General features: G+C 47.2%; 2 protein-coding genes and 1 long non-coding RNA gene across 6 annotated transcripts in view; 1 reads left to right on the top strand and 2 right to left on the bottom strand.

Annotated features, from left to right (window-relative positions):
- Nucleotides 1-11,364, bottom strand: part of LOC129209102 (uncharacterized) — a 36,363-nt gene extending 24,999 nt beyond the window's left edge. Inside the window, exons 1-3 of one of the 4 annotated variants that reach the window (XR_008577982.1) lie at nucleotides 11,031-11,364; nucleotides 10,216-10,406; nucleotides 7,811-7,988 (exon numbers count right to left, since the gene is read on the bottom strand). This is a non-coding gene — a long non-coding RNA (uncharacterized LOC129209102). Of the gene's footprint in view, nucleotides 1-529; nucleotides 7,195-7,810; nucleotides 7,989-10,215 lie in introns of all 4 variants that reach the window. The other 3 variants (XR_008577983.1, XR_008577981.1, XR_008577980.1) reach the window with 3 other exon arrangements.
- A 447-nt stretch (nucleotides 11,365-11,811) lies between these two features.
- Nucleotides 11,812-14,465, top strand: CCN1 (cellular communication network factor 1). Its single transcript, XM_054832918.1, is given in 6 exon segments — nucleotides 11,812-11,955; nucleotides 11,957-12,067; nucleotides 12,163-12,379; nucleotides 12,724-13,071; nucleotides 13,208-13,410; nucleotides 13,517-14,465. Coding segments are annotated over 6 exon segments (1,308 nt in total). The 5' UTR covers nucleotides 11,812-11,826; the 3' UTR covers nucleotides 13,817-14,465.
- Nucleotides 14,466-15,472: 1,007 nt separating this feature from the next.
- ZNHIT6 (zinc finger HIT-type containing 6) overlaps nucleotides 15,473-24,068 on the bottom strand; it is a 42,802-nt gene continuing 34,206 nt past the window's right edge. The window contains exon 10 of the mRNA XM_054832919.1: nucleotides 15,473-23,500. Within this exon, the coding sequence (XP_054688894.1) occupies nucleotides 23,415-23,500 (86 nt within the window). The 3' untranslated portion in view covers nucleotides 15,473-23,414. The remainder of the gene's footprint in view (nucleotides 23,501-24,068) is intronic.

Here is a 24,068-nt window from a genome sequence, read left to right as displayed (position 1 = left end):
CTAAGCCTCACTCCCATGAAGAACAGAGCATCCTCATCCTGCACCGAAGCCAAACGGTAATGAGTGAACAGGGCCAATCACAACTGGGAAGACTTCGATAGCTAAATACGAGAGCCTTAAGGTTATATTACGCAGAACACTTGCGATTCCTGCCCAAAAGACTAAATAGCTTCTAAATCCTTTGCACTATTTATAACAACAACCACCACCACAATTACATTTATTTCTCTTCAGAAGCACTGTCTGCTTTTGTATTTATACTGTAAGTAGCATATTAAAAAGAGGACCAAATAGATTTCACATATGTCGATGCAATACAAGAGCAGGCAGCAGCCACGTGAAGGGAAGGACAAACATTCAGCGAGTTTCATATGGCATGGAAATACAAAGCGAAGTTCAAGTCTGAGAGTTTTCCCACAGTTTGGCTAAGTACATTACCAAGAGCCGCCGAGGTGCTCTCGGCCATCGTACGGGAGCGGGATGATACAGGGCATGATACAGCATCCCCCCGACGCACACAGGTACTTACACTGATGTATACTGGAATGAAGAACAACTGAACGTGAGATAAATTGGCAAATAAACGTCGGCTGAGGAATCAGACCTTGTGGCTCTTCACTTGACAGGCAGAGCGAGGTCATCCTAACCTACCCCGCGCTCTAAACTGGGTGATCTTTGCATCGCTTTCATGATGAAATCTTTCCACTGTCAGTGGGCAATGAGTCAGAATAGGAGAGGGATGCTGTTTACTGAAAAGCTCTTGGAACTAGAGGGAGGGAAAGGGAAATACATAGGAGAGGCTAAGGATGGGTTCCAAAAACAAGATAAGAAAAATAAAACATGGACAAAATGTGGGAGGTGGAGGAAGGAATACCGAAGTGAAGGCAGAAGGGGAGACACGTGCTAGAACTCCCCAGACAGAAAGCTGAATACAGGTAAGGAGTAGCAGAAGGAATACCAGAAGGGTGCGAATGGGAATGAGAGAGATGAAAAATGGGGGGGGACAAAAGGCAGGGGGGTCCCAAGTTGTGCAAGTACCCTTTTTTAAAGTGAATGTATAGCCAAGAGACCCTAATATCAGGACACCAACGACCCTATCAGGCCGGCCAGCTTGCACTGGCAGAGGCTATAAAATAAAGCTGTATGAAGAAGATGAGGAAGAAGAATGATGGTGGTGACTAAAATGACTGGGATCAAAGGGAAGACCCATCACTGCCCACCAGAATGCCATCCCTCCCCCTGCGAGGGGTCCACTTGTGCATTGTAGCTGCTCTGCCCATGCTCCTGTCATTTGTAAGCACCTCACTCATGCTTCAGGTACCTGAATGCCTCCTAGTCCTTAGCGCACCCTCCTGACACCCCCGCGAGTCAGGAAATAACGTTTATCTCCTCTCTACAGAGGGGCATTGAAGCACAGGGAGATGAACGATTTGTCCAAGACCACACTGGCAGGCTGTGGAAACCCAGAGCTTGAACCCAGCTCTCCCAAGTCCCAGGACAGAACTGCAGCTGCTAACGAGAACCAAGAAAATTCAAAAAATTCAAATGAACCATCTTGAAAGTTTTATAAGTGAAACTCCTGCTGCAGGCATGAATGGAGGAAGTGCAGACTCCAACAGGCAAATTCTTTGCCACCCCATCTCCTGAGTCCCAGAAATCCTGTTGATCTGGGCTAATAAATTTCCCCAAGACCTAGACGTTCTCTTGGCCCTCATCCCAAGCTCACATAAGAAGCTATTTCATAGGCAAGGTTCTTATTTACAGTTACTCAACTCCCATAATATTTTATCTGAGGTGGCATTTTTAACACTCCCCTCCCCAGTACTGGATGAACTGTCTCTTTCTTTGCTTTATAGGTTTGTAACTAATCTAGTTAAAATCCCATAAATATTGGGATGTTTCTGTGCTCCCCATTCAGACGGGAGGCTGGCTGAGGAAAAAGTCCATTAGCATTAAAATGATGGTGACATCCAGACTGAAGCCGACCATTCATTCATTTTTTCAGCCTACTGTCATCGCGCCAGCTGCCCTTCAGGAGCTGACTGTGCATCAACTGTGTAGCCTCCTGAACGCGCGATACTCGGGCAATGCTATCCTGCCATAAAATCCAGAGAGAGAGTCACAAGTCCTTGCCAGGTCTCGCAGTGGGTTAATGTGCTGGCTTGCTACCCCTGGGAGACCTGGGCTGGAGTCTTTGTTTTACTGCCGACCCGTATGCCACTAACAGCAAAAAGGAGGCCATAAATGCAGGGGAACGGGGCGCCAGGGAGCAGCCACGGCAGAGCGGGGTGCTTCGGGCCAGCGCTGCTGCTGGAATCAATGAATCTCAGTCTGGGTCTAAGATGGCTGGGTTCGCTTGGATCGGTGCTCACAACGAATGCCCAGTAAAGAGGTGTGAGCGGGCCATGTTGAAACACGGCCTGTAGTTCAAAGAAAGAATTGCATTATTCTGCCACTTCTCCCGGGTGTGCAATGGCCCCTAATGCTGCTGCAGTGATACCCGCGCTCGGCACAGGAGCTCCCTTCTCTCGTGATGCTCCCAGGTGCAATGGGGTGGTCCACGCACAGTACTTGTCAGAAAAGGAGCTTGCAGACAAGGAAGCTGCAGCCAGGGCTCGAAGGCAAAGGCAGCCCAGCACCCCTGTGCTGGAAAGCCCCAGTAAGGAGGTGCTGAGCTGCTTTTACCAGGATGCTGCTGCCCAGCACTGAGCAGGTACCCATGGCATGGCCCCATCCCCTTGTGTCACCAGGACGGCAGGTCTCCTGCAGCTGGGGAAAGATGTCCCTCTGCAGGTGTAACTGGTGGGAAAGCAAAACAACTGCACCAGGACTCCTAGGTCTATTCAGACACAGAGATGACTATTAAATTATAGATAAGGCTGTATTTAATCATAGAGTGCTTAGCTAGCCCTAATACTGACTGCTACTTCCTAACTCTACTTTTCTTCAACAAAATACTTTCCTGAGAAGTTAGTCAGCCGAAGAATCCCTTTTTAGAAGTTAAGCTTTTTTCTTCAAGAGTTAAAAAGCTGCCAGGTGTTTAATCAGATTAGCTAAATAAACTCACTTCCGAGCTGAGGATAACTTCTGAGGAAATCAGAGAGAGGCAGATGCAGCCACTCATTCCTTGGGAGCTCTCCAGAAACTCAAATGTCAGTAGTTTCAGTTAATTGATGTGTGTTAATCAATTAATGCCATTAATTTTGACCAGATAAGTCAGCTTTAACATCAGTATAATCCAGATCAGAAGCTAGCACTCAGATAAGACCTCAGCCAAGATCAAAGCTAATGTGTAAAAAAAATCCCCCGAATGTGGAAGTGGATTTCCCACCATCCCAGTCAGCATCTCGCAGGTGTGGGAGATGTGTCCATCCCATCACGCGGGGAGGGCTCTGCACACTTTGCTTTCCCCACAGCATCTCGTCCCTCTCACCTTTTAGGAACACGCCTGCCGATAGCGTCCAGGCTCTCAGCCACGGTCCTGAGCCCCAGCTCCCAGTCCACGGAAAACCACGTGCACTGCACGCTGGCCTGCGCGCCCACCCACGCTTCCCCGTGCACCGGCTTTGCTGCCCCGCTCTGCCCACTCCTGAACTCTTCATTTCACACCTGACCTTCATCAGGGGCGTTTCAGCAACAACCCTCTTCTTCTGCAAGAAGAGCTGCCACCTTGACCGTCCCTTTCACGGGCCATGTAAGCGAGGAAACGCTTCTTACCCCACATCGTCACCAACCACCATCTAGCCCTCTATTTTTGAAATATGTTAAGGCCTGAAATGTAGAATTTGGGGTTTTACACCAGCTAGTATTAATAGAAACATTCTCAAGATTTTTTTCCCCCAATGTAAATGGAACAGTTTTATTTTTTTACGCATGCCCCTGTGGTGCTCGCAGGCCAAACACTGCAGCATTGTGCCCGCCCGGGGAGCTCGCTATAAACACATCTGTCTAGCTGCTCTGTCAGGCCCGCTGAGCTCTCTATAAACCAGGAAAAGTAAACCTGTACATTAAATATTTACTGTTTTCAGTGTGTATAATCTAGAAGTGTTTTTAGCAGCACAAGTAAGGCGCACTTTTAATCAATGATTTTTATTTTGACATGGCGCTGTTAAACACTGCATGGATACCTCCTGAAAAAGCCCACTCCTGGAAACCAGAGGCTCTCCCCTCACAACCGGCTACAAACATTATCGTGTTATCACACACCGCTCACCTGAAAGACCCCTCCTATCTCCCGTTTTTCTGCTCTGATCCCAAATTATCCCGTAAGTCTAAAAGTTGAGCTCATGGGGAGTTTCAGAAGCAGACCCCAGGTCAGGCAGTGAGAGAGGACAGCGACGGATACGTAGCTGGTTGTGTACAAAACGATACAGACGAGTGCAGAGAGTGAGAAGAACACCACCGCAAATGCAAACTTATCTGAAAGTAAATAGCCACCAGCCAGCACTAATTTTCTTTTCCGATTAACATAACAGCTAGCTTTTAATGTTTGCTCCATGCAAAAGAGCTTCTGCTTTCATCTCAACACTGACACTAGGAGTCATAATTTCTGTACAACAACAGGAAAAGATACGTTAATGCAATCGTAAAAAAGTCTCCGCGCCAGAGTAGTCTGCTGATAGCCCCTGTGACCTCTTACTTCCTGAGGACATCGGTCCCTGGGAAAACAGCGGGCAGCAGACAGGCTTCCTGGCTGACTCAGAGATGTCCTTCTCTCCGTGGATCCACGCAACCCACCAGGCTCCTCGCTCCTGGATGGAGACCACGCGAGGACCCTTTCGCAGAGCAGCCCACCAGCTTTCGCCAGCCAGTTCCCTCCAGTTTTATTTTAGCCTCCAGCAGAGATAAGGTGAGGAAGAGATTCCATTCACATAGTTTCTTCTCCACTCCCCTAGAAAGATCATCCCAACCAGCTCCACAGCGCAAGACACATCTTTCAGATTTGGATGCTAATCAAGTCTAGAGATGGTTTAGCACTTCTCCCTAATCGCAGGCATGTAACACTGGGATGGGCAGCTATTTGCACATTCTTGGACCGTAACTCTGTCTCCACAAACATTCTTAAAGCACATACATGATCTCTTGGCTGCCTGCAAGTCCTCCCTATCTGCAAGGATGACATCGTGTCTACTTATTTGTCTGCTATTGATTTTTTCACTGTGCTATCACGGACTAGAAGTGAGGGGCACAAGCCAGAGAACAGTGCACGTAACTGATCTCCAGCAGGAGGGTAGTCCTGGAGCAGGTTGTGGCTGGCTTCCTCGCACCAGTTAGCTCATGTGTGTCATAAACTAAGCATGCATGATGGAAGAACAGAACGCAGCCAGCTGCCACTGCAAGGTGCTCACGTAACGTATTGGTAGGCAAAGGGCAAGAGCCCAGATCGAACAGAATGGAAATAAACAGTAATGCAGCAAATACAACTAAGGTCTCACTGTGTTTTAATAAGCTTCTGTGCATAGCAGAGAATGAGTAATGATTCTGGACAAAGCCAGCAGGCACCTCAGGGGATTCTGAAATTAATCCTGTGACATTTCCAGCAGCTGGCCTGGAAAGCACAGTAAGTGACAGAATTCACTGTGTGGCAGAGCATGCTCAGCATCCTGCCGGATCAGGCTTCCCCTTCTATTTGCATGCAAAGAAAAAAAAAATTAATCAATACTCTTTTTTTTTTTTTCCAAGAAAATAGCTACAAAAACATGTTCTTAAATCAAAGGCTAGGCAAGTCCTTTGAATGTCCATGTATCAGGGACAAGAAACTGTTCTATCAGGTCAGGAACAGCAGGGAAGGAGGGAAAGCATCAGAAGGAACACAGAGGGTTCCCCTAGCTTTGACACACACTAGCCTTCAGGAAATCTAGCTGCAATTACTAACTCTAATGAAACAAAACACCTTTGGGGAAAGAAGAGTTTGCCATGTATTTCAAATGTAGAAAAGGAAAACAAGCAAGTAAGCAAGTAAGCAAACCTGAACATCCCGAAGACAGCATATGCTGGGGCACGCAGTCCCACAACACAGGTAAAAGCAGGAGGCAGTTGTCTCCAAGGTGCAGTTAAGCTGTGGACTGAGGCAGACAGCAGCTGACAGTCATTACAGACCACAGCCTGGAAGCGTGCTTTGATTAAGGATTTCTGGGGCACAACCCGATTGATTGCAATCAGGTTCAGCTAGTGCCAGTAACTCCTTGCGATCATGAGTAATCTTCTTTTGAGCTTGCTCATTTTGTCTTAACAGATGTTAGTTCGCTTGCATTGCTCCACTGGGAAACTGCACTCTAAGGACCAAAGTTTAAAGTTAAGAAGTTGTTTCTACTGAGGTCATTTAGGATGATTAACTCTCTGGGGTGGGACCCCTGTCCGGGACCTTCATCTCAGCTGATGCTGGGAAAGCACCTGTGCCTCAGCCTCCTTCACAAAACTCAGGAGATACAGCTGTGATTTTTTTTTTTTCTAGAATACATAAAGAGATGTCAGGCTATATTGCTATCATTTGCAAGTGGAATCACTGCATGGGATGAAAACAATAGACATGACTAAGAAATCCATGTGCTGCCAGGTGCTAGCTAGGACCACCAGATTATTTTTTTTTTGTGGCATGGAGAGCCAAAGCCCATAATAGTCTTTTCATTGCAAACTTCAGCTATAGGGGTGCACCCAATGCAAATTGCATCTTCTGAACGTAGCCTACTGTTGAAGTACACACACATGGGAGTAGGTGAATATATATTAAGTAATCCACCTGTCTCACTTAGGAAACAGCAGTGGCTGGTACTGAAATAAAGTTGGTGCCAGATGCTTGAATGACAGTGGCAAAGGTATTTTGAGTCTCTGCCTGGGCAGGAGGAGCTAAGCCGGAGCTGGCTGTAACTGCTTTACATTTCTGCATCCCGCTTGGGGTGGGGAAGCCGTGCGGTACGTCCTGCTGGTCAGCGGTTCAACAGGAATACACCGACCATCAGCAGGGATGCTTCTTGCCTCTCTCATGCTGTGACGTCCCTTATATCCGCGTGAGGTATATTCGTATAGCAGCGCAGTTCACACGCTGAAGCAGCGATGAGCAAAACCGAATACTACATCAAATTTTCCTTCTCTGTTTCCCTGCAGAGTCAGAAGGCTCACAGGTCCCCCTTCCACTTCCACACAACGGGAACCTCTGCGACACCTTGACAGCAGCCAGAGGAAAACACAGCGCACCTACAAAGCAAAGTGCCTCTCAGTGCACAAATATTAGAAAGCACAGGCAGGGCACAGACTATATAAAAGCTGACAGGCAAGAGCATAGCTGAAGGGAGAGTAGTAGGGAAGAGGAAGAAAACAAATAGGAAATGCCATGCTCAAAAGAATTCAGCATAAACTCAGAGCAAATCAAAGCACGAAAAAAATCTGAACCCACTCAAATTTTAGCTGCTGAAGCCTTCTGGCTACTCGGCCGCTCTGCCTGCGCGTCGCTATGCTTAATTTGCCCCACTGGATTTGCACCTCCTGTGAGTGACTGAGAGGAGCCATTGACTCCGGGAGGACTGATTTAGTGCGGCAGGAACCAGCGGCCTGGCAGGGGCTGCGGGAGAGGCCCAGCCGAAGGTAGGTAAACACTGGAAGAGGAAAGGCCACAGGGAAGAAGACTGGAACAGGGAAAAGGAGAAGAAAGAGGAGGAGAGATGGAAGAATGGGCTGAGGAAAAAGAGAATGAGAAAGAGGAAATTAAACATGGTACAAAAAAGGGCTGGACGCTGGGTTTAGTAAGATCTTTCCCCAAAATTCACATGGCCATAAACCTCTGGTGTGCTCCGGTTTGGTGCTGGATACTTACTGTCAGCGGGAGCACCGGCACCCGGAGGAGCCTCCGTCCTACACAGCGCTGTACGCTGCTCGGCGGCCCCACGCACGGCCACGAAAAACTGACGCTGGGCAGAGGGAAGATAAACCATTCCGTTATTTTTTTCTTGATTTGTTTCACTGGAAAGTCCTTTCCCTGGAGAGACACAGGCCTGTGAAAATGACAGGATACACTCAGTAAATCTGTAATACTTGCTGCGTAAGCCAACTGTTTCAAATTCCTGCTTTGCATTAGCCAAGCTCCCAGCAGACTCTACCTGACAAACAGTGATTGCCTATGGCACAAAAAGCGAGGAGCCAGTAAAATACTCTTCATGACATGAAGTGGGGAGTATTTCCCAGTTCACTTGGGAGAACAAAGGTCTGGAACAGTACGTTACACTGAACAAAGATCTAAAAAAGGAAGATATTCCAAACTTTTTCCTGTTTCTTGACGTACATCCAGGAGACGCAGGCGCAGCCTGGAAGGTAAATGCTGGGTCACGGTTTGTGACAGGGAAATGTGTGCAGGAAAAGCCTAAGAAGGGTCACAGTCTAGCCTGAACTCCAAAGAAACTCAACCCATCTCAAGTGTTGTCAACTACTTGAAATTCAGGACAGGTTTGTTAAAAGGTGCTTCAAAGCTTTCAAAGTGATCTTTTTTTTGAGCAAACGTAGGTTCAGTTACAGTTTCCCATCAAAGTTGTGTGAATGTGTGGTAAGACACAAAACCCAGCGAGAAAAGGCGCTATTCATTGACTTTTCCTGTGGCATTTGCTGAATGTTGTGAGAGTCATACATCAAAGCAAAATGCTTGGTGCATGTCCTTAAATTAGATGTAATTAAATAAACAAGTGTTTGCATAAATCCCTGAAAAGCAAAAACCAGCCAATTTAGCCACGCATTGGTGTGCTAGCTTCTTCTGGTTTTTAAAAAGTTTTGAAATTTTTTAAAATTTTCATTAATCAAGGTGTGTTGAATCACAAACTAGTTCCTCCTGATCACAATGCTGCTGCGTAAAGAGTCATCCTGGGAAAAAAGTAGCAGTCATTCTCCATCTAAAAACCACTGTTAGGAGTTTTAAAACTGAAGTACCACAGACAAAACCCCATAGACCTACAAAACCAAGGGAAGCCCGCTGTACTGGACAGCTTGGAGTCTGGAAACGGGACCGAGCCCTGCTCCTCCTCGTCACCAGCTGGGGCTCAGCCAAATCAGTAGGGATCAAAAGTCATTACTACCATTACTGGCAACCACCTAAGTTTGCCGGTGGTCTCTGTCCAGTTCTTAATGGACACGTAAAATACCTCCTGTCATCAGAAATGGCACTAAATAGTATATATTGGCAGTCTCAGGAGATAACGGCGCGTAACTAAAGACCGAATTTCCCTTTCAGTTGTTGTCCTTTCTGACCCAATGTTGAGGCATACAAGTGATGGAGAAAGCCACTGCTGCCTCCTGAAGAGCAAGTTCTGGGCAAAGAGGGCCCAGAGCTTTCATCCCATCACCTTTCCGAAACCCCAAAACCACCACAAAGTAAAACGTCAATCTAATTCGCTTGGATGACATGAAAAACACTGAGAGAACAAACCGTGGGGGGCAAAAGCCCAACAAGGGGAACCCTCCATCAGGCCTGGCCACCGCCGGGAGGAGGGGTGGCGGAGCCGGGGACACGGGCCCTTCTGCCCCGCACGGCCACCGCCGCGGGGACATCCCTGCAGGAGGGGGAGGAGGCCGGGGCCGGGCTCCGCAGGCCGCGCCGGGAGCGGCGCTGGTGTCCCTCCGGCGGGGACACCCACGGCCCTGCCCCCGCCTCCGTCCCCGGGGTCACGGGCATCCCCTGCGGGGAGAGGCCGTCCCGTCCCGTCCCGCCCCGGGGTGCCGGTGCTGCTCCCCCCCCCACCCCGTGCTGCTGCTGCGCGGAGCCGCGGCGGTTTCTGCGGGTGACCGACAAAGGTGGGCCGCGTCCGTCAGCCCCGCTCCGTCCCCCGGGGCTGGAGCCGCTGGGAGAAAGATGCGCGTTGGGGAAGTGAAACGAAACGGCGTACGTTTTTGGAAAGTCCGCCGTAAGGCTTCGGGCTGCCGCCCGGCTCGGCCGAAGACAGGGGCCCTATTGTGCGCAACCCCCCTTGTGCCGCCTGCGCTCCCGGGCAGCCAGCGTCCCCCCGCCGCACTCCTCCGGCCAAGGCCGCGTCCAGGAGCAGCGCTCCCAAGACAACAACAAACCCCCTTTTCTGCGGCTCCGGCAAGGTCCGACAAGGCCGCCTTATTACTGCTGCTGCCGGTACCGACACGCAAAACGCGCCACCACACACGCAGAGGCGCGCGCACGCACACGCGCCCCCCCGGCCCCCGCGCAGAGCGAGCAGCACCGGGAGCGGCACCGGGAGCGGCACTTACCGGAGCCATGTGCACAGTCCCCGCTCGGTCCCCTGAAACGGTCCTTGCTGTGACCCTTTCGGCTGCGGCACCGGGCAGGCGACGAGACGTCTGGGCTTCGCTCCTCCGAGCAGCGGGGCTGCTGCTGCCTCCCCTCCCTAAATGCCCATCCTTTACGAGCGGCGCACACAGACACTTACTGTATGGAAATGCTACGCAGACAGGTTAATCACATCCCCTCCTCTTCGCATCCCCTCCCTCTCCACTGTCTCCCTCGCCCCCTCCCCCCCTCCGCTTTTCGGGGGCTTTGGAGGGTTGGGGTTTTTTTTTTTGGTTTTGGGGTTTTTGTTTTGTTTTGTTTTTTGTTTTTTTTTTTCCCAAAGTTTCGCCTCTCCTCTGAATCTGCTCCTCCACCTTCCAGCCTTGAAGGCAACCGAAAAAAACCCCCAAACCACCCAAACTTGTGTTAGGAACAATAATCTCATTTGCAAAGAAAAATCCCTGGAATGGAGACTTAATGTAACGCCGTTGGGTAGCAGACTCAACTGCTGGGCTTTTTTCAATAAAGGAGCAAACTGCAGTATAACGCCAGTTGGCTCCTCCAGCGCAATTCTCCTAAATCATGATAGACAGATTGCGTGAAAAACAGGAATTCCAAAGAATTTCCTGCCCTGGGAACAGAAGTTAAGGCTATATTTAACAACATCTGAAGCTGTCAAGAATGCTTTGTGGTTGGATAACAGAGCAGAAAAATGTGAAAAATGCAGGCTACTGCTATACCAAATATGGAAATATTGTTACGTCTGGTCTCTAAATCCCCATCTGGAAATACTTACGGCCATGAAAAGAAAAGATGCCACAACAGAAGCTTAGGCTCTCCTCCCCAACCCCAAATCTTAAACTTCAACAAGGAAATACTATTCGAGGACGCCCAGCTTGAGTGAGGGACGCTAAACCCGCTGATAACCAGGCTGACACAGAGGGCCGTTTGCTGCGGGGCCCAGGATTTCCTGCGGGTTTGCTCCTGGCCCGAAAACTGGGCCCCTCGCTGCGCTTCGCCGGGCTCCCGGGCTCCGCGGCGGCGTGAAACGTTTCGGTTCTCCCTCGCACAGCCGCGGTAACGGCAAGATCCCGGGTACCGCCGGGTCACTTTGTGTACAGTGTAATGAACGTGACGCAGCCCTGTAAAGCCGTGCCGCCGTCGGTCTCACAGCAGCCGGGGGTTGCACAGATGTGCATCTCCGGCGATGCTCGCAGCGCAGCTGGCGCCCACCGGCACGGCCCCAAATGCGAACAGCTCCTTATTGTAACATCCTCGCGGCGAGATGCCTCAGTAAGGACAACGGGGGGGGGGGGGGAACCCCCACCCCAACCCCGCGCATAACGGGGAAAAGCCTCCGTGGCCTCGGGGCGGCCCCGGGCGCGCGCCCCGCGGGAGCAGCCCGTCCCACGCCGAAACCTCCTACCCCCACCCCGCTCCCCCCGCGGCGGGGCCCATCGGGCGGTGGGAAGCGGCGGGGGCGGGCGGGAGGCGGGGGGGACCCCCCGCGGCAGGGCCGCCGCCAGCGGCCGCGGTGCCGGGAGACGGGGCGGGGCGGGGCGGCCGCGCCGCGCGCCAGCCGCATTCCTGGGATGCCGCGAGCGCTGGACACGGCCGCGGCCCGGAACGCGCGACGTCAGCGCCGCGGCGCACGCGGCGGCCCCGCGCCCCATATAAGGCGGTCGCGCCCGCCGCTGCCTCAGACCGCGCCGGCCCCGCTCCGCGCTCGCAGCCTCCCGCCGTCCCTCGCTTCCCGCACCGCCGGCGCTAGACATGGGCTCCGCGGGCACCCGCCCCGCTCTGGCGGCCGCTCTCCTCTGTTTGGCCCGCCTGGTAAGTGCCGCGGCTCTGCCCGGAGGGGGGGAGGCGGCGGGTCGCTCCGCTCCGCTCCCGGCACTCACCGGCCGCCGCTCTGCTCCGCTCCGCAGGCTCTGGGCTCGCCCTGCCCCGCCGTCTGCCAGTGCCCGGCGGCCGTGCCGCAGTGCGCCCCGGGCGTGGGGCTGGTGCCGGACGGCTGCGGCTGCTGCAAGGTCTGCGCCAAGCAGCTGAACGAGGACTGCAGCCGGGCGCAGCCCTGCGACCACACCAAGGGGCTGGAGTGCAACTTCGGCGCCAGCCCCGCCGCGCTGAAGGGCATCTGCAGAGGTAAGCCGCTCGCCCTCCGCCTCCCCCGGGAGAAAAGCCCTGGTCCCCGTAGTGCCGAAGTTTAGTAATTTCGAGTCCATGTATGGTTATGCTTTGTTGTTGGTAGCTTGGCAGAAAGGCACATGACTTCAGCAGTCTGGAATGCGATTCAGTATGTCTGGGCTCCGCTAAACGCACATAAGGAAAAGTGATTCCTGACTAACTTATTGTTCTGGCCCCGCGTCTCCGGGGGATTGTAGGGAGCTCCACTGTAAATTGAATTTAACAGACCAGCAAATACCTGTGCTTAAACGAGTGCTTCCCGCCGCTGACTCCCTCCTTCCCCTCTCTCTTGATCTCTGCAGCACAGTCTGAGGGGAGACCGTGTGAATATAACTCCAAAATCTACCAGAATGGCGAAAGCTTCCAGCCGAACTGTAAACACCAGTGTACGTGCATAGATGGAGCTGTGGGCTGCATCCCGCTCTGCCCGCAAGAGCTCTCTCTTCCGAACCTGGGCTGTCCCAGCCCCAGGCTGGTCAAAGTCCCCGGGCAGTGCTGCGAAGAGTGGGTCTGTGATGAAAGCAAGGATGCGCTGGATGAGCTGGAAGGCTTCTTCAGCAAAGAGTTTGGTCCAGATGATTCCGAAGGCGAACTAACCAGGAACAACGAGCTAATTGCTATTGTGAAAGGAGGCCTGAAAATGCTACCTGGTGAGTATGGGCTACCCTGTCTGACGCTTAAGGGGAGGAGGTGGGAGGATGGCTATGCGACTCCTTAGACTCCGATGGGAAGAGAGAAACCCAGTGAGGGGATATACTTAGGCTAAGCCCTCCTTTTCGTTTCCAGTTTTTGGATCTGAGCCACAAAGCCGAGCTTTTGAGAATCCCAAATGCATTGTGCAAACAACCTCCTGGTCCCAGTGCTCAAAGACATGTGGAACTGGCATCTCCACAAGGGTTACCAACGACAATCCTGACTGCAAGCTCATCAAAGAGACCAGGATATGTGAAGTGAGGCCATGTGGCCAGCCTAGCTATGCCTCCCTAAAGGTAAATACAGACTCTTCCGGTGCTCCTCTTCTTTCCAAACTGCTTTGGGTAGAGGGTGAAGGCTGGAGAAGGACCTCCTGCTAATACTATTGCTTCTCTTTTACAGAAGGGAAAAAAATGTACCAAGACTAAGAAGTCCCCATCCCCAGTGAAGTTTACTTATGCCGGATGTTCCAGCGTGAAGAAGTACCGCCCCAAGTACTGTGGCTCCTGTGTGGATGGCAGGTGCTGCACGCCCCAGCAGACCAGGACTGTCAAGATCAGGTTCCGCTGCGATGATGGGGAAACCTTCACCAAGAGCGTCATGATGATCCAGTCCTGCCGATGCAACTACAACTGTCCGCATGCGAATGAAGCTTATCCCTACTACAGACTAGTCAATGACATTCACAAATTTAGGGACTGAGTTGTGTTGGGGGTGGGATGCTAAACAGAATGTTGAAGTAACCATCCATGGAGAAAGGACCTTTGATGGAAATGGTGCCTTGCCCATTTGAGGTCAGCATTGAGATGTTACAAGAGTGCACTGTGCAACTGGACACTAATGCAACAGAGATTTAAGCATACTTAAAGCTTCATAGTACTGGAGCAACTTTACTGCTTCTTTTTGGAGCACCTTATCTAATTATATACTGTTTTCTGTTTGTAAGTGATCAGATAAATGTTTTGTTTTGGTTATGAAAACATCTTTTCTATCCTGTTCAATTTAACACTTTGCTTCTCCCTCTCCCTCCATCTCTTCCCACCCTTTCCCAACCAACTTGGAAGTTACATTCCTTCCTGAGATGGGCACTTGTGGGGTGTTCAGTGGCAGCTATTATGTACCAACTGTAGTTTAATGGCAAACAGAAATCAGTTGTTTTAAAGCTGAGTATTTTATTTATCAAACTGTAGCTTTTGTGTTTTTCTTTGAGTTGTTGTTTTTGTTGGTTTTTTTTTTTACCCCTTCCAGACCCTGTAATACTGGAATAAGTTGTAAATGATTTTAATTTTATATTCAATGAATTCAAAGAATTTATTTATGGAATTAATCATTTAATAAAGAAATATTTACCTAACTACTTAGTAGAGCATTCTGAGAGGCAGCAGACTTAAACACTGCAAGAGCTTTCTGTGAAAACCTTGAATCCTGAAAAGCTTAGATTCTCTGAAAATTACAAGCTCTGCTGCAGCAATGAACTAGCATTCTTGGGGTAAATGTTTTTTGAAGTGTATGCAGTCTGCAACCCCACACTCTAAAAAGTAGCTACAGAAAAAGCTTCTTGACAGTGAAAGCAAATGTTTGATGGAGAGACTGAAATGTTAATTAGACTGTCAGATTATTCAAACTGTCCTGGAATTTGCAACCCAAGGTACTTCATTAGAATGCAGTGCATGCACATGATGTTGAACATTGGGGTGGAAGCAGTCGGTAGGTCACACTTTTTTTGGTGGCTGCTTTTTGCAAATTAATACATTTCTGTGCAGAAGAATGTTTCCTACAGTCTGCAGGAGGTAGTTTGCTTTCACTAAATTCAAATTAAATGAGCTTGAAGCAATGACTTTTGTTAATCCTAATAACCCAGTGATGAAAAGTAAACATACTGTTAACAGGAAAAGAATGTGAGGAATTTCAAGTACTTCTCCAATAGAGCAAAAGGCAAAGCAGCTACTTTTCTCTTCCTCACCTCCCCTTCCCACTTTTTAAAGATGTAATTACATTTTATACTGTGGGACACAGATGACATTTGGCTAATCAAGGGAGGTGTAAGATGGCTAGCTGGCACGCAGTAAGAAAATGACTTTGAAAAAATGAACTAGAGTAGGAGCTGAGAGAGCAGCATCAAACATTTGTACTATTCTGGTTAGCATAAGGCTGTGCTACAGATAAGCCTGAAAGGAAACCTGCAACAGGATAATTTTTTTTTTTTTTCCTTGTGACTGGGTAGTTCTCTGGCAAAATATCCTCCCATAGTCTTTAGTAAGAAAGCTCCTTCTCATAAAAAATGGAGACTGATTGTGAGGTTTTAGAATTGTGAAGGGGTGTCATCCAGTGTTGTATAGTTAGATGCAGAAGTGGTTAAGAGTCAACTTTTTATTAGATTAGACATAAATACTTCAATAAAATAAACAGCCAAATATCTCAGAAGCTCATCTCTGGCAGCTAATGCTTTGCCTGAGAAATTACAGCCATCTCTCTTCTGCTCAGTCAAGTTCTCTCCCCAAAGGCATTCAAAACGTGAGCTGTTTTGGAATTCACCACCTGGCCACCGGTCTCAGCTGTACCTAAACTTGTCTGTACAGTATTTGTTGACAGTAAAAGTGTAAAATGCCGTCAAGTGCTTTTGTTTGGCTTCTACTTAGATCGAGCACTGAATGCTTCGCTACATCAGGCGCTGACTGAGAAATCATCGGGTGTACATGTTGGGTTATTGCGTGAGGGAGGAAGACGAGCACGCTGCTCACACACACAGCAGCTGCATGCACGCTCCTCACCATCCCCACTGTCCCTTACACTTGAATGACACCCGTCTTCAAACCAACCTAACAGCTCCTTGAAAAATTACATATACATGCAGCTATACTATAAGCGTAGTCTATATGTCTGTAACACGCATAGCATACACAAAGTGGCCCTTCCAATTCCTGCCTAAAGCGTGGCTCTAGCCAGGCCCTGGATTTTACACCCTGCACTTTGGGCTTTCTGCGTTTCACCAAGTAGAGGGGTGGTTGTAATCTGCTCCCTAGGAAAACGTACTGTTGGGGCAATAAGGGCTGCAGAAGCAGATCATGCAAATGTAAAAGTAAAATATACTAATGAAATTATCCTGCTATAAAGAGGACTTTAACCAACCAAACTCCACCAAAATGAACTACAAGTGTTCCAGAGCTGGGATCTCACGCCAGCCGATTGTCATCCATATAGTCCTCTCTTCACTTTTCACATTTCACAATTACATGGCAAAACTACTAAAGCCCACAAGTCCCAGTACTGTAAAAGGAATCGGTGTCATTTTTTGTGTATCATCTTCGCACTTGCTTTGAAATCTTTATATCCTCTGTTGTTCCAGCAGAAAAACCCCTAAATACAAAGCATGAAAATATAAATGATAAAGCGCAATCAGCAGGGCTTACAGGTAAGGTTAATGAGCACACCTGTAATTTTATTTCTTGGTCAAAACCTAGAAATATCCTTCTTCAAGCCCCTGCTTCAGCCGTCCCACCTCTCCCACTCGTGTCTGCCCCAGCCCTTTGCTCTTCACTGGTAAGCTGCTGGGGTTTGTCACACAAGGCCCCGACCAGCGGCACCCGTGCAAGCGCTGGGGTCACCCGAGGATGGAGAGTGGTGGCACCGGGCAGTTTGCTGAATCCGGTGCTGCCGCCAAAAGGAGCATTTGTCAAACTACAGTTTCAGGACCGAAGGAATGTGTAGTCTTGTATTCAATGCACTTACTTACAAGGGTTTGATGGTGGTAACCACTGTAATATCAGGGTTACGGATAACATCTTCCCTACTAATGAAGGCAACGCAGTGAAGAAAAAGTTTCTGCTTCCTTAAGTGCTGCATCACAAGAAACAAAACAAAAGCAGCAGGATGCAGAAAGCAGACTTCCATGATTACATTAAATCCTCTCTCCTGGGATGCTGCTAGCTCCTTCCCCCGAACAAGCAGCAGATGGAGGAAAAGCTAACATCTTACTGGCAGGGGGACAGCCAAGCATTAATTAACCCTCACTGAGCTGAGCCACAAGAACCTCTCAACTCCATATATAAGTTGCTGTGGAGCCCACAGCAAACCAGTCCTCGCTGGGTTGCCTGACCTTCCAGCAGACACCTGGGAATCAGGCCCACCTCCCCGCTACTGGTGGGAAGCCAAGGCAGCATGCAGGCTGTGCGGGAACAAGCTGTGTAGCTGCGTGGGAACAGGCAGAGTAGCTGTGTATCCGTGGGACTGCTGCGGGGGGATTTCCTGCGCTCACAGTCCACCGAAGCTGCATGAACCCCCCGCGTGCCAGACAAGGAGCTCTGCAACAGCTTCGGGTACGCAGGAGACTTTCTGAGCAACAGCGGCACAGGTCTTGGGGACTGAAACAAGAAAGTTTGCAGACCAAGCAACTGAATAGATGGTATTCAGTATGCTATGATTTTTTTTTCCCCAGAAAAACTACTGAGCTATGACTTCTATATACACAGTTTATATTGGAGAAGATCCTGAAAGACCCCAAGGCACCATTCACGTAAGCAACTTCATCTGTCTTGAAGTACAGTTACAGGATGGAATGCAGCAACCGTCCAGGAGGAAAACATTACACAAGATTTTGTAAGGTTTTTGTTTACTAGACAGAAGAAATTTAAAGGTAGGGTGCATAGATTTGCCCAGATGGGAATCTAGCTAGGACACAGGAACAACTTAACCTCATGATGAAGGCAGTATCAGTAAGAATGAAGGGACTCCATTATAGATACCAGTTGAACCGTCAGCACTGTAGTCCCACAATATTTTGAGAACACTGGTTAAACACCAGATCAAAGGAGCCCAGCAGATCGGCTGAGTCAAAGACACCAGTTTCTCAGAAGCTGCAGATTTCCTTGGGCAACTCAAACCAACCAGGTTAGATCCTAATTAGCTCAGGAATTTGACAAAATCAAGACATCACAGCTGTAAAACCAGCGAGTCTATTAATGAGAACTTAAACCAGGAAAATATACTCTACAGAAGCAGATACTCGTGCCGTAGTGGAACAATCCCATTAAAACCAATACGGATGCCCAAGCACAGCTGAAAGCAGAGGTTGCGAAAAAAGGTCAACAAAGAGATACCACTGAGAGTTTAGATATGAAAGTGCTGGGGGCTTCTCAGGCAAGCTTTTAACGCCAGCCCCGTCTGCTCTTTTGCCTGAATGCCTGTACGTCATCCACCAACTGAATTTTTACTTCACTTGGACATAGCTCTACTCCCTCTTGGCACTCTTGGCAAAATGGACACGTTCTGGGGCCACAGTGCGATGCAGTAGAAAACCTGGAAGCAAGGAGTGGAAAGGCAATAGGCACTTCATTCAGTTCACAGTCACTTCTTCCTCCTTCTTGAGGCAGAACTGGGATGACAGGAAGAAAGTGGCAATGTGATTTTAAAAACACTTTTGCTTTGTCCACCAAGCTGGGATCATGCAGGAACTAGCCAGCTCCCAGCGTAGCAATTTATTCTCTAAATCAAGACTCCCTCTCCCCTCTCTTTTCTATCCCTCCTCCTTTGGCAGATTATTTTTAACCCGCTCTGATTTGTCACGCAACCCCGCAAACAGCTGTACTGATGCAAGTGATGCAAAAACCAGCCTAATGCAAAAGGTAGCGTAAATAGGAGGACTACTGTGCCAGCTAAATAAAATAAAAATCCACTGTTTCTATCACTAGTAGGAGCCAGTAAGTCAACAAAGACTTCCCCTTGACCCAAAGGTGGCTTTCCATATTTTATCATTCTATTGATTTTTCCTGCCAAAAAGCCTACTACAATAAGATAGCCTGGAAATGCTTTTCGGCAGGAAAAGTTAGCAGTGGTGAAATCAGGCCAAGCCAGTAGAACTTTGCTTCCAACACAACGTTACAATGCAGAGAGCCAACGAGGGAAAGGCTCTCACAACAAAAGCATCACTAGAGCTAAGTCACTGTCCGGCAGGTCACTGAGACCCGGCAGGACACAGCGGGAACACATTTCTGTTATCAAACCACAGACAGCAAAACAACTACCCTTGTTTTTTCCTGGTTTTACGTGTCATCTGCAACTTCCCTTTCGGTTTCAGTATTTATTTCAAGTTGGTTTTGCTGCCATTTCTTGTTTGTCTTGCACACACGTGACTTCCTTCCATTTCACCACAAATTTCCACCAAATAAAACCATATGCACTGCCATAGCAACATTTTAACACAAACACAGGGTAATCTTTGTTCACTGAAATACACAGTTCATTTTTTTTTCCTCTTATTAACAGAACCTGCATCTGCATACAGTTTAACTGAATGTCATAGCAACAACATAAACACAAATTCAAGATATTTTTTCCTTTAGAGGGAGGAAGAATAAATGTTTTCAGGAAAAGAGCGTGGGACTTAAGAAAGCAGAATGAAATGTTTGTGACCGAATCCGGCCTGAAGTTACATCATCACAGCTGTATATTTACTCTTTGAAAGCCTGGTCTTGCAAGGTGTTATACATTCTCAGTTCCTACAGATGTCAACAGAGAACAGCCGTATCTGGCAGGGCAAGGTCTGAATCACAGCTACGCTTATACACAACACGTAGGTCAGACTTCCATCAGCACTACAGTGAACTTAGAAATTTATGTACTTTTTTAGACTAGAGAGCATGTTTTGCACAGTGAACTGTTTTATTCCTAATGCAAAGTCAGACTGCACTGCTCAACTGGAGTAACAAGAATTGGTCCGGCATGCCTCCAAGACCTAGCACCAGCCACACATTTTGTGGCATGACACTCTTTTCCTCTACGGATCAACAATTCATAAGGCGGAGACAAATACAGGAAAACCTAGAATTCAGCTGTGTTCATTCAAAACTTAGCTGTTACACTGACAGGGGGTATAACGTTGTTTACCCATGTCAAGTCAGTAACTTACGCCTCATACCCCCAAGAAGTTATACAAAAAAGGAAAAGAACCAAGTTCTCTCATACATACGGCTGACTCAACCCTACCTCTCAGCTATTGCTATGCGCTTAGCTATGCTCTATTTTTGTCCTTCATGGCTTGTGAAAGGGATGACTTCATTAAGCTTTTAATTTTTTGAAGTAGCGCATTCATTCAGGACAAGAGCCTTTACTCTTTGCTTTGTAAGCTGATGGTCCTTCAGCTCAAGCATGCTGTGAGGGTTCAGGGTTTGAAACCTGGAAAGTTTAAACATTAAAAGAAATGCCATCACAACGCTACACACAAATAGCTCGTTCCTTCTGTGACAAGTAGTTTAGAGAAGAAAATAAATGAGTACGTGTAGTAGGCATAAAATCAAGCACTCGACGCAAGCTGGTGTTGAATGATGAAGATTAAAACAATATCACAGAGCTTTCATTCACAGACGCTGTCTGTGCTGAACCAAGGCAGAGTCCTGTAGGGATCCCTCTGTAATAGGATTACATTAGTATGTTTTCAAAATGGACAGAACTGAAGTCTTCCAAGCAGCCTCAGCTCTATGTCTTAAATGTCAAGTGCTTGACCAGAAATTTAAAAATACAGCTTTTAAAGATGCTTTTTCTCTCTTCAGTTTATTACAAGATGCTCGATCTGGGTTAAGTCACTCAGAAGGGAATTAAAAACTTCACCTAACTGCCTAAGAAAGTGTTAAAAACCATCCACCCAGCCAAAGAGTGCGTAAACTTTGATTAAATCAGTAACCTTCTCAAGAATTACCACTGTTGCAGGATCTGCACCGGCCACCTGTCACCAGTAAGGCTATGCTTTTGTCATTTTGATTTGTTTTTATAAACAAAAATTGAAAAAGTTTAGCAAAACTGAATAAAAATATTTACATTTCATCTTGGCTTGCGTTTGATGAACCACCACTGTTCAAACTAGTGTAGCCATTATCAAAACTAAATAAAAATAGGTAAATGTAACCTGGGAATGACTGGTAAATGTTACCAAGGCCTTTTACTCTCAACTTGGTTGAACTCCGGAAGACGATTCCCAGCTTTGTTTGGGAAATTTCAGTTCTAGTTTTTTTTAAAACCTTCTTTAAGGTAGGAAGAGGTTTAAATCTGAAGGACAGATTTAACAGCATCTTCATTTAAAAACAAATTACGGTTGTGTTTGATTCACAAGGAAGCTTAAACGAGATTTATGTAAGAAAAAAAAGGCAGGCAAACCCTTTCATGCAATTAATGAAAACCTCCAAGAGAGTAGGGAAGTAACGCAAATTACAAATCTGCGTTCCTCAGCCAAAGACTAATCACACGCACATGCAGAGCCACACTAATATTTGCAGCACTCATTTCCACTGTGTGCTATGAATCTTAACAGAAAGGCCACGCTTTTACTCCAGATGAAACATTTTCTGGCAAATGAACTGTGGCAGTTTTGCTGTTCTGCTCTTTTATTGGTGGCGTTATGAATGAGTTCAAGACTGGTTTAAAGTAATTTGTGGCTACCAAGTCAGCGTGCAGTAATCACTGATTAGGAAAAGCTTATTCACTTTCACTGAACTGAAAAAATATGAAAGCAGCACCTATAGCTAGGAATCCTGGTCCTTTAAAAAGGGTTAATAAAACAAATATTGAAACAAGAGGTGGGCAGAGGACCAACAATGACTAAAAAAGAAAATAGAGCACAAGTGGCTACCGCCAGGCAAGAAGAAAAACGTCCCTGCTTTACCAGGGGTTGCAAAACACACAAGGGAAAGGACATGTGATACCTCTGTGAGAAAAAGTAGTACATGCCTACAAAGGTCTGACACTCCTTCCAAACTTCAGGAGCTAGATGTCACAGTGAACAATTTTTAATGACAATATGTTTGCAAAAGTGAGAAAAAAAAAACCTTCTAAAACTCTGAACATCTCAAAAATCTTCTCCACACAGCAGGACTGGTAAAGAACTGACAGCCTGGTGCCCCGAAGCCTAGACTGAGGGGCTGGAAGCCCAAATCCTCTCCCGTATTGCTGCCACAGCTTCCTGCTACCTCAGCACGTTCCTTCACTGCTTTCTGCTGTCTTTCTACAGATAAGGTCAGCACTGGCAGGAAGAACACTTATGACCGAAAAAAACACCTTCACGGCAGCTTAGTGTGCATCCCGTGCCACCAACTTTTGTCCCAAAGGTGCTAGTCTCCAGCAGGAGACAGACTGGGGTAACAACGATGGCAGCAGCAACCTCACAGAGCTGTTTACAAAGTGATCGTGTCCTTAAGACTTTACAAGTGCTGACTTAGCTAGACCCTTGCAAACCAACCCCAAACGCCTGTGTGATTCCTGAGGGCTCCCCGGTGCAAGTGTGCAGAGGGGCCGACCCATCTCACAGCGCTCCCAGCACGTGCTGCTCTCCTCCTCCAAGAGACCCCACAGCCACGGGGGACTTGGATACACTGGTAAGTGATCTGGGATCTAGACAGCTTCTCACAAGTTAACAACAGATTTCTGTTGTCAGCAGATGATACAGTACAAGACTTTTTTTGGTTTTTAAGGTATATTTGTTTTTAAGTAGGTAAATTTCATTGATATTCCAGTAAATATTTCCAATACCTGGCTTCAGTAGGTAAACTAGTAATATGAGATACACAACATAAGCATTGTTTAGAAGTCCAATATATCAGCACTAGTGACACTCTATGTATCCATTTCTATTGATTGTAAAACCCATGCTAATTTAAAAGATCAGGGTAGAAGATTAAACATACAGCAACATGCCACCCTGAAAACATGGTTTGACCTGTCCTGAACACATTAAACGAGATGCAACCAAGTAAGAAAAAAAAATTATGTATTGCACCAGGCACCCAAAATGTCACCAACAGAAGACTGAAGTCAAAAGTAAAGTAAGATAATTTGTAGCAGCTCAGCATGATGAAGAAATACCCTAAAAGAAAATTAATCTAATGAAACGCCAGTGGTTTCAGGAAATTTAAGCATTAAGACTGAAAGCCACATATAAATATAAATATATGACCAGATATTTAAACTCAGAAATCAGACACCAATTTACCCCCTAACAAGGGTAAAAGGAAAAACACATTGTTGAAATTAACTTGGAAACTTTAAATTTGGGTTACTCTAATTTATTAAAGATACATGGACAAAAGGACGCAATAAAATAAGAATGTAAGTTTTTTCTGGAACCAGCAATTCCCCATCTCTTTATTTACATCCCTAAATATGCATTACTAAATCCAAAAATAGGCAGTTAGGAAGTGCTGCTTTTAGTGAAGGAAGCCAAACTAAACCTCTGAGAACTCAGTTGTATTAAAAAAGATTAAATAAAAATGAAAACAAAAATAAAATGCTCTTTCCACTCTCTTCCCTCAAAGAACCGTCATGAACTGTCCCGTATTTCCCCTTCTTCCACAGATGAAAGGGATGAACTTTCATTGTCCGAGTTCTCTGCACGTTCACTGGCATCTGAGGGTGTAGGACACAAAGAAAGAACAAACAAGCAATTAGCTCCAGCAATGTTGTTTGCTCATCAAACAGAAGCAGTTTAGTTTCTTTTCCTTTTCATCACACTTTCCTTGAGGATAGCTATTTTATAAGGCATAACCAGGCTCATAACATGGGATGAAGCCCTGGGTAGGACCTTGTTGTTGAAGGAGAAAGCAAGACAATGTTGAGAATTTATTCTAGTTTTTAAATCTTGGTCTTTCAGTCAAGCAGGTAAGCAAAGTATTTATACCACACAGAACTGTTTATCCACTGAGAACTTCAAATTGTTCTCTTGGCTTATTTGGTTTAAAACTTGTTTTCTGGGCTGCTACATACATATATCACAACTGTAATGAATGATAAATAATTTACACTTTTATTAGCACTTCAGTTAAGATGGGGATCTACTAAGAAATTCTAAAAGGAAATGAAAAATTAAGATGATGAACCTATGTGCTCCTTCTCCATGTTCCAGCATCCCAAAGATGGTGTTAAACTGTGCGAATCCATGAGCTAAGGCTGATGAGGTTAAAGCTGCACAATAACT

This window comes from Grus americana, chromosome 8 (genome assembly GCF_028858705.1).
Source record: "Grus americana isolate bGruAme1 chromosome 8, bGruAme1.mat, whole genome shotgun sequence".
NCBI lineage: Eukaryota > Metazoa > Chordata > Aves > Gruiformes > Gruidae > Grus > Grus americana.
The sequence above is the reverse complement of the archived record's forward strand: the minus strand, read 5'-3'. Positions and strand labels throughout refer to the sequence as shown.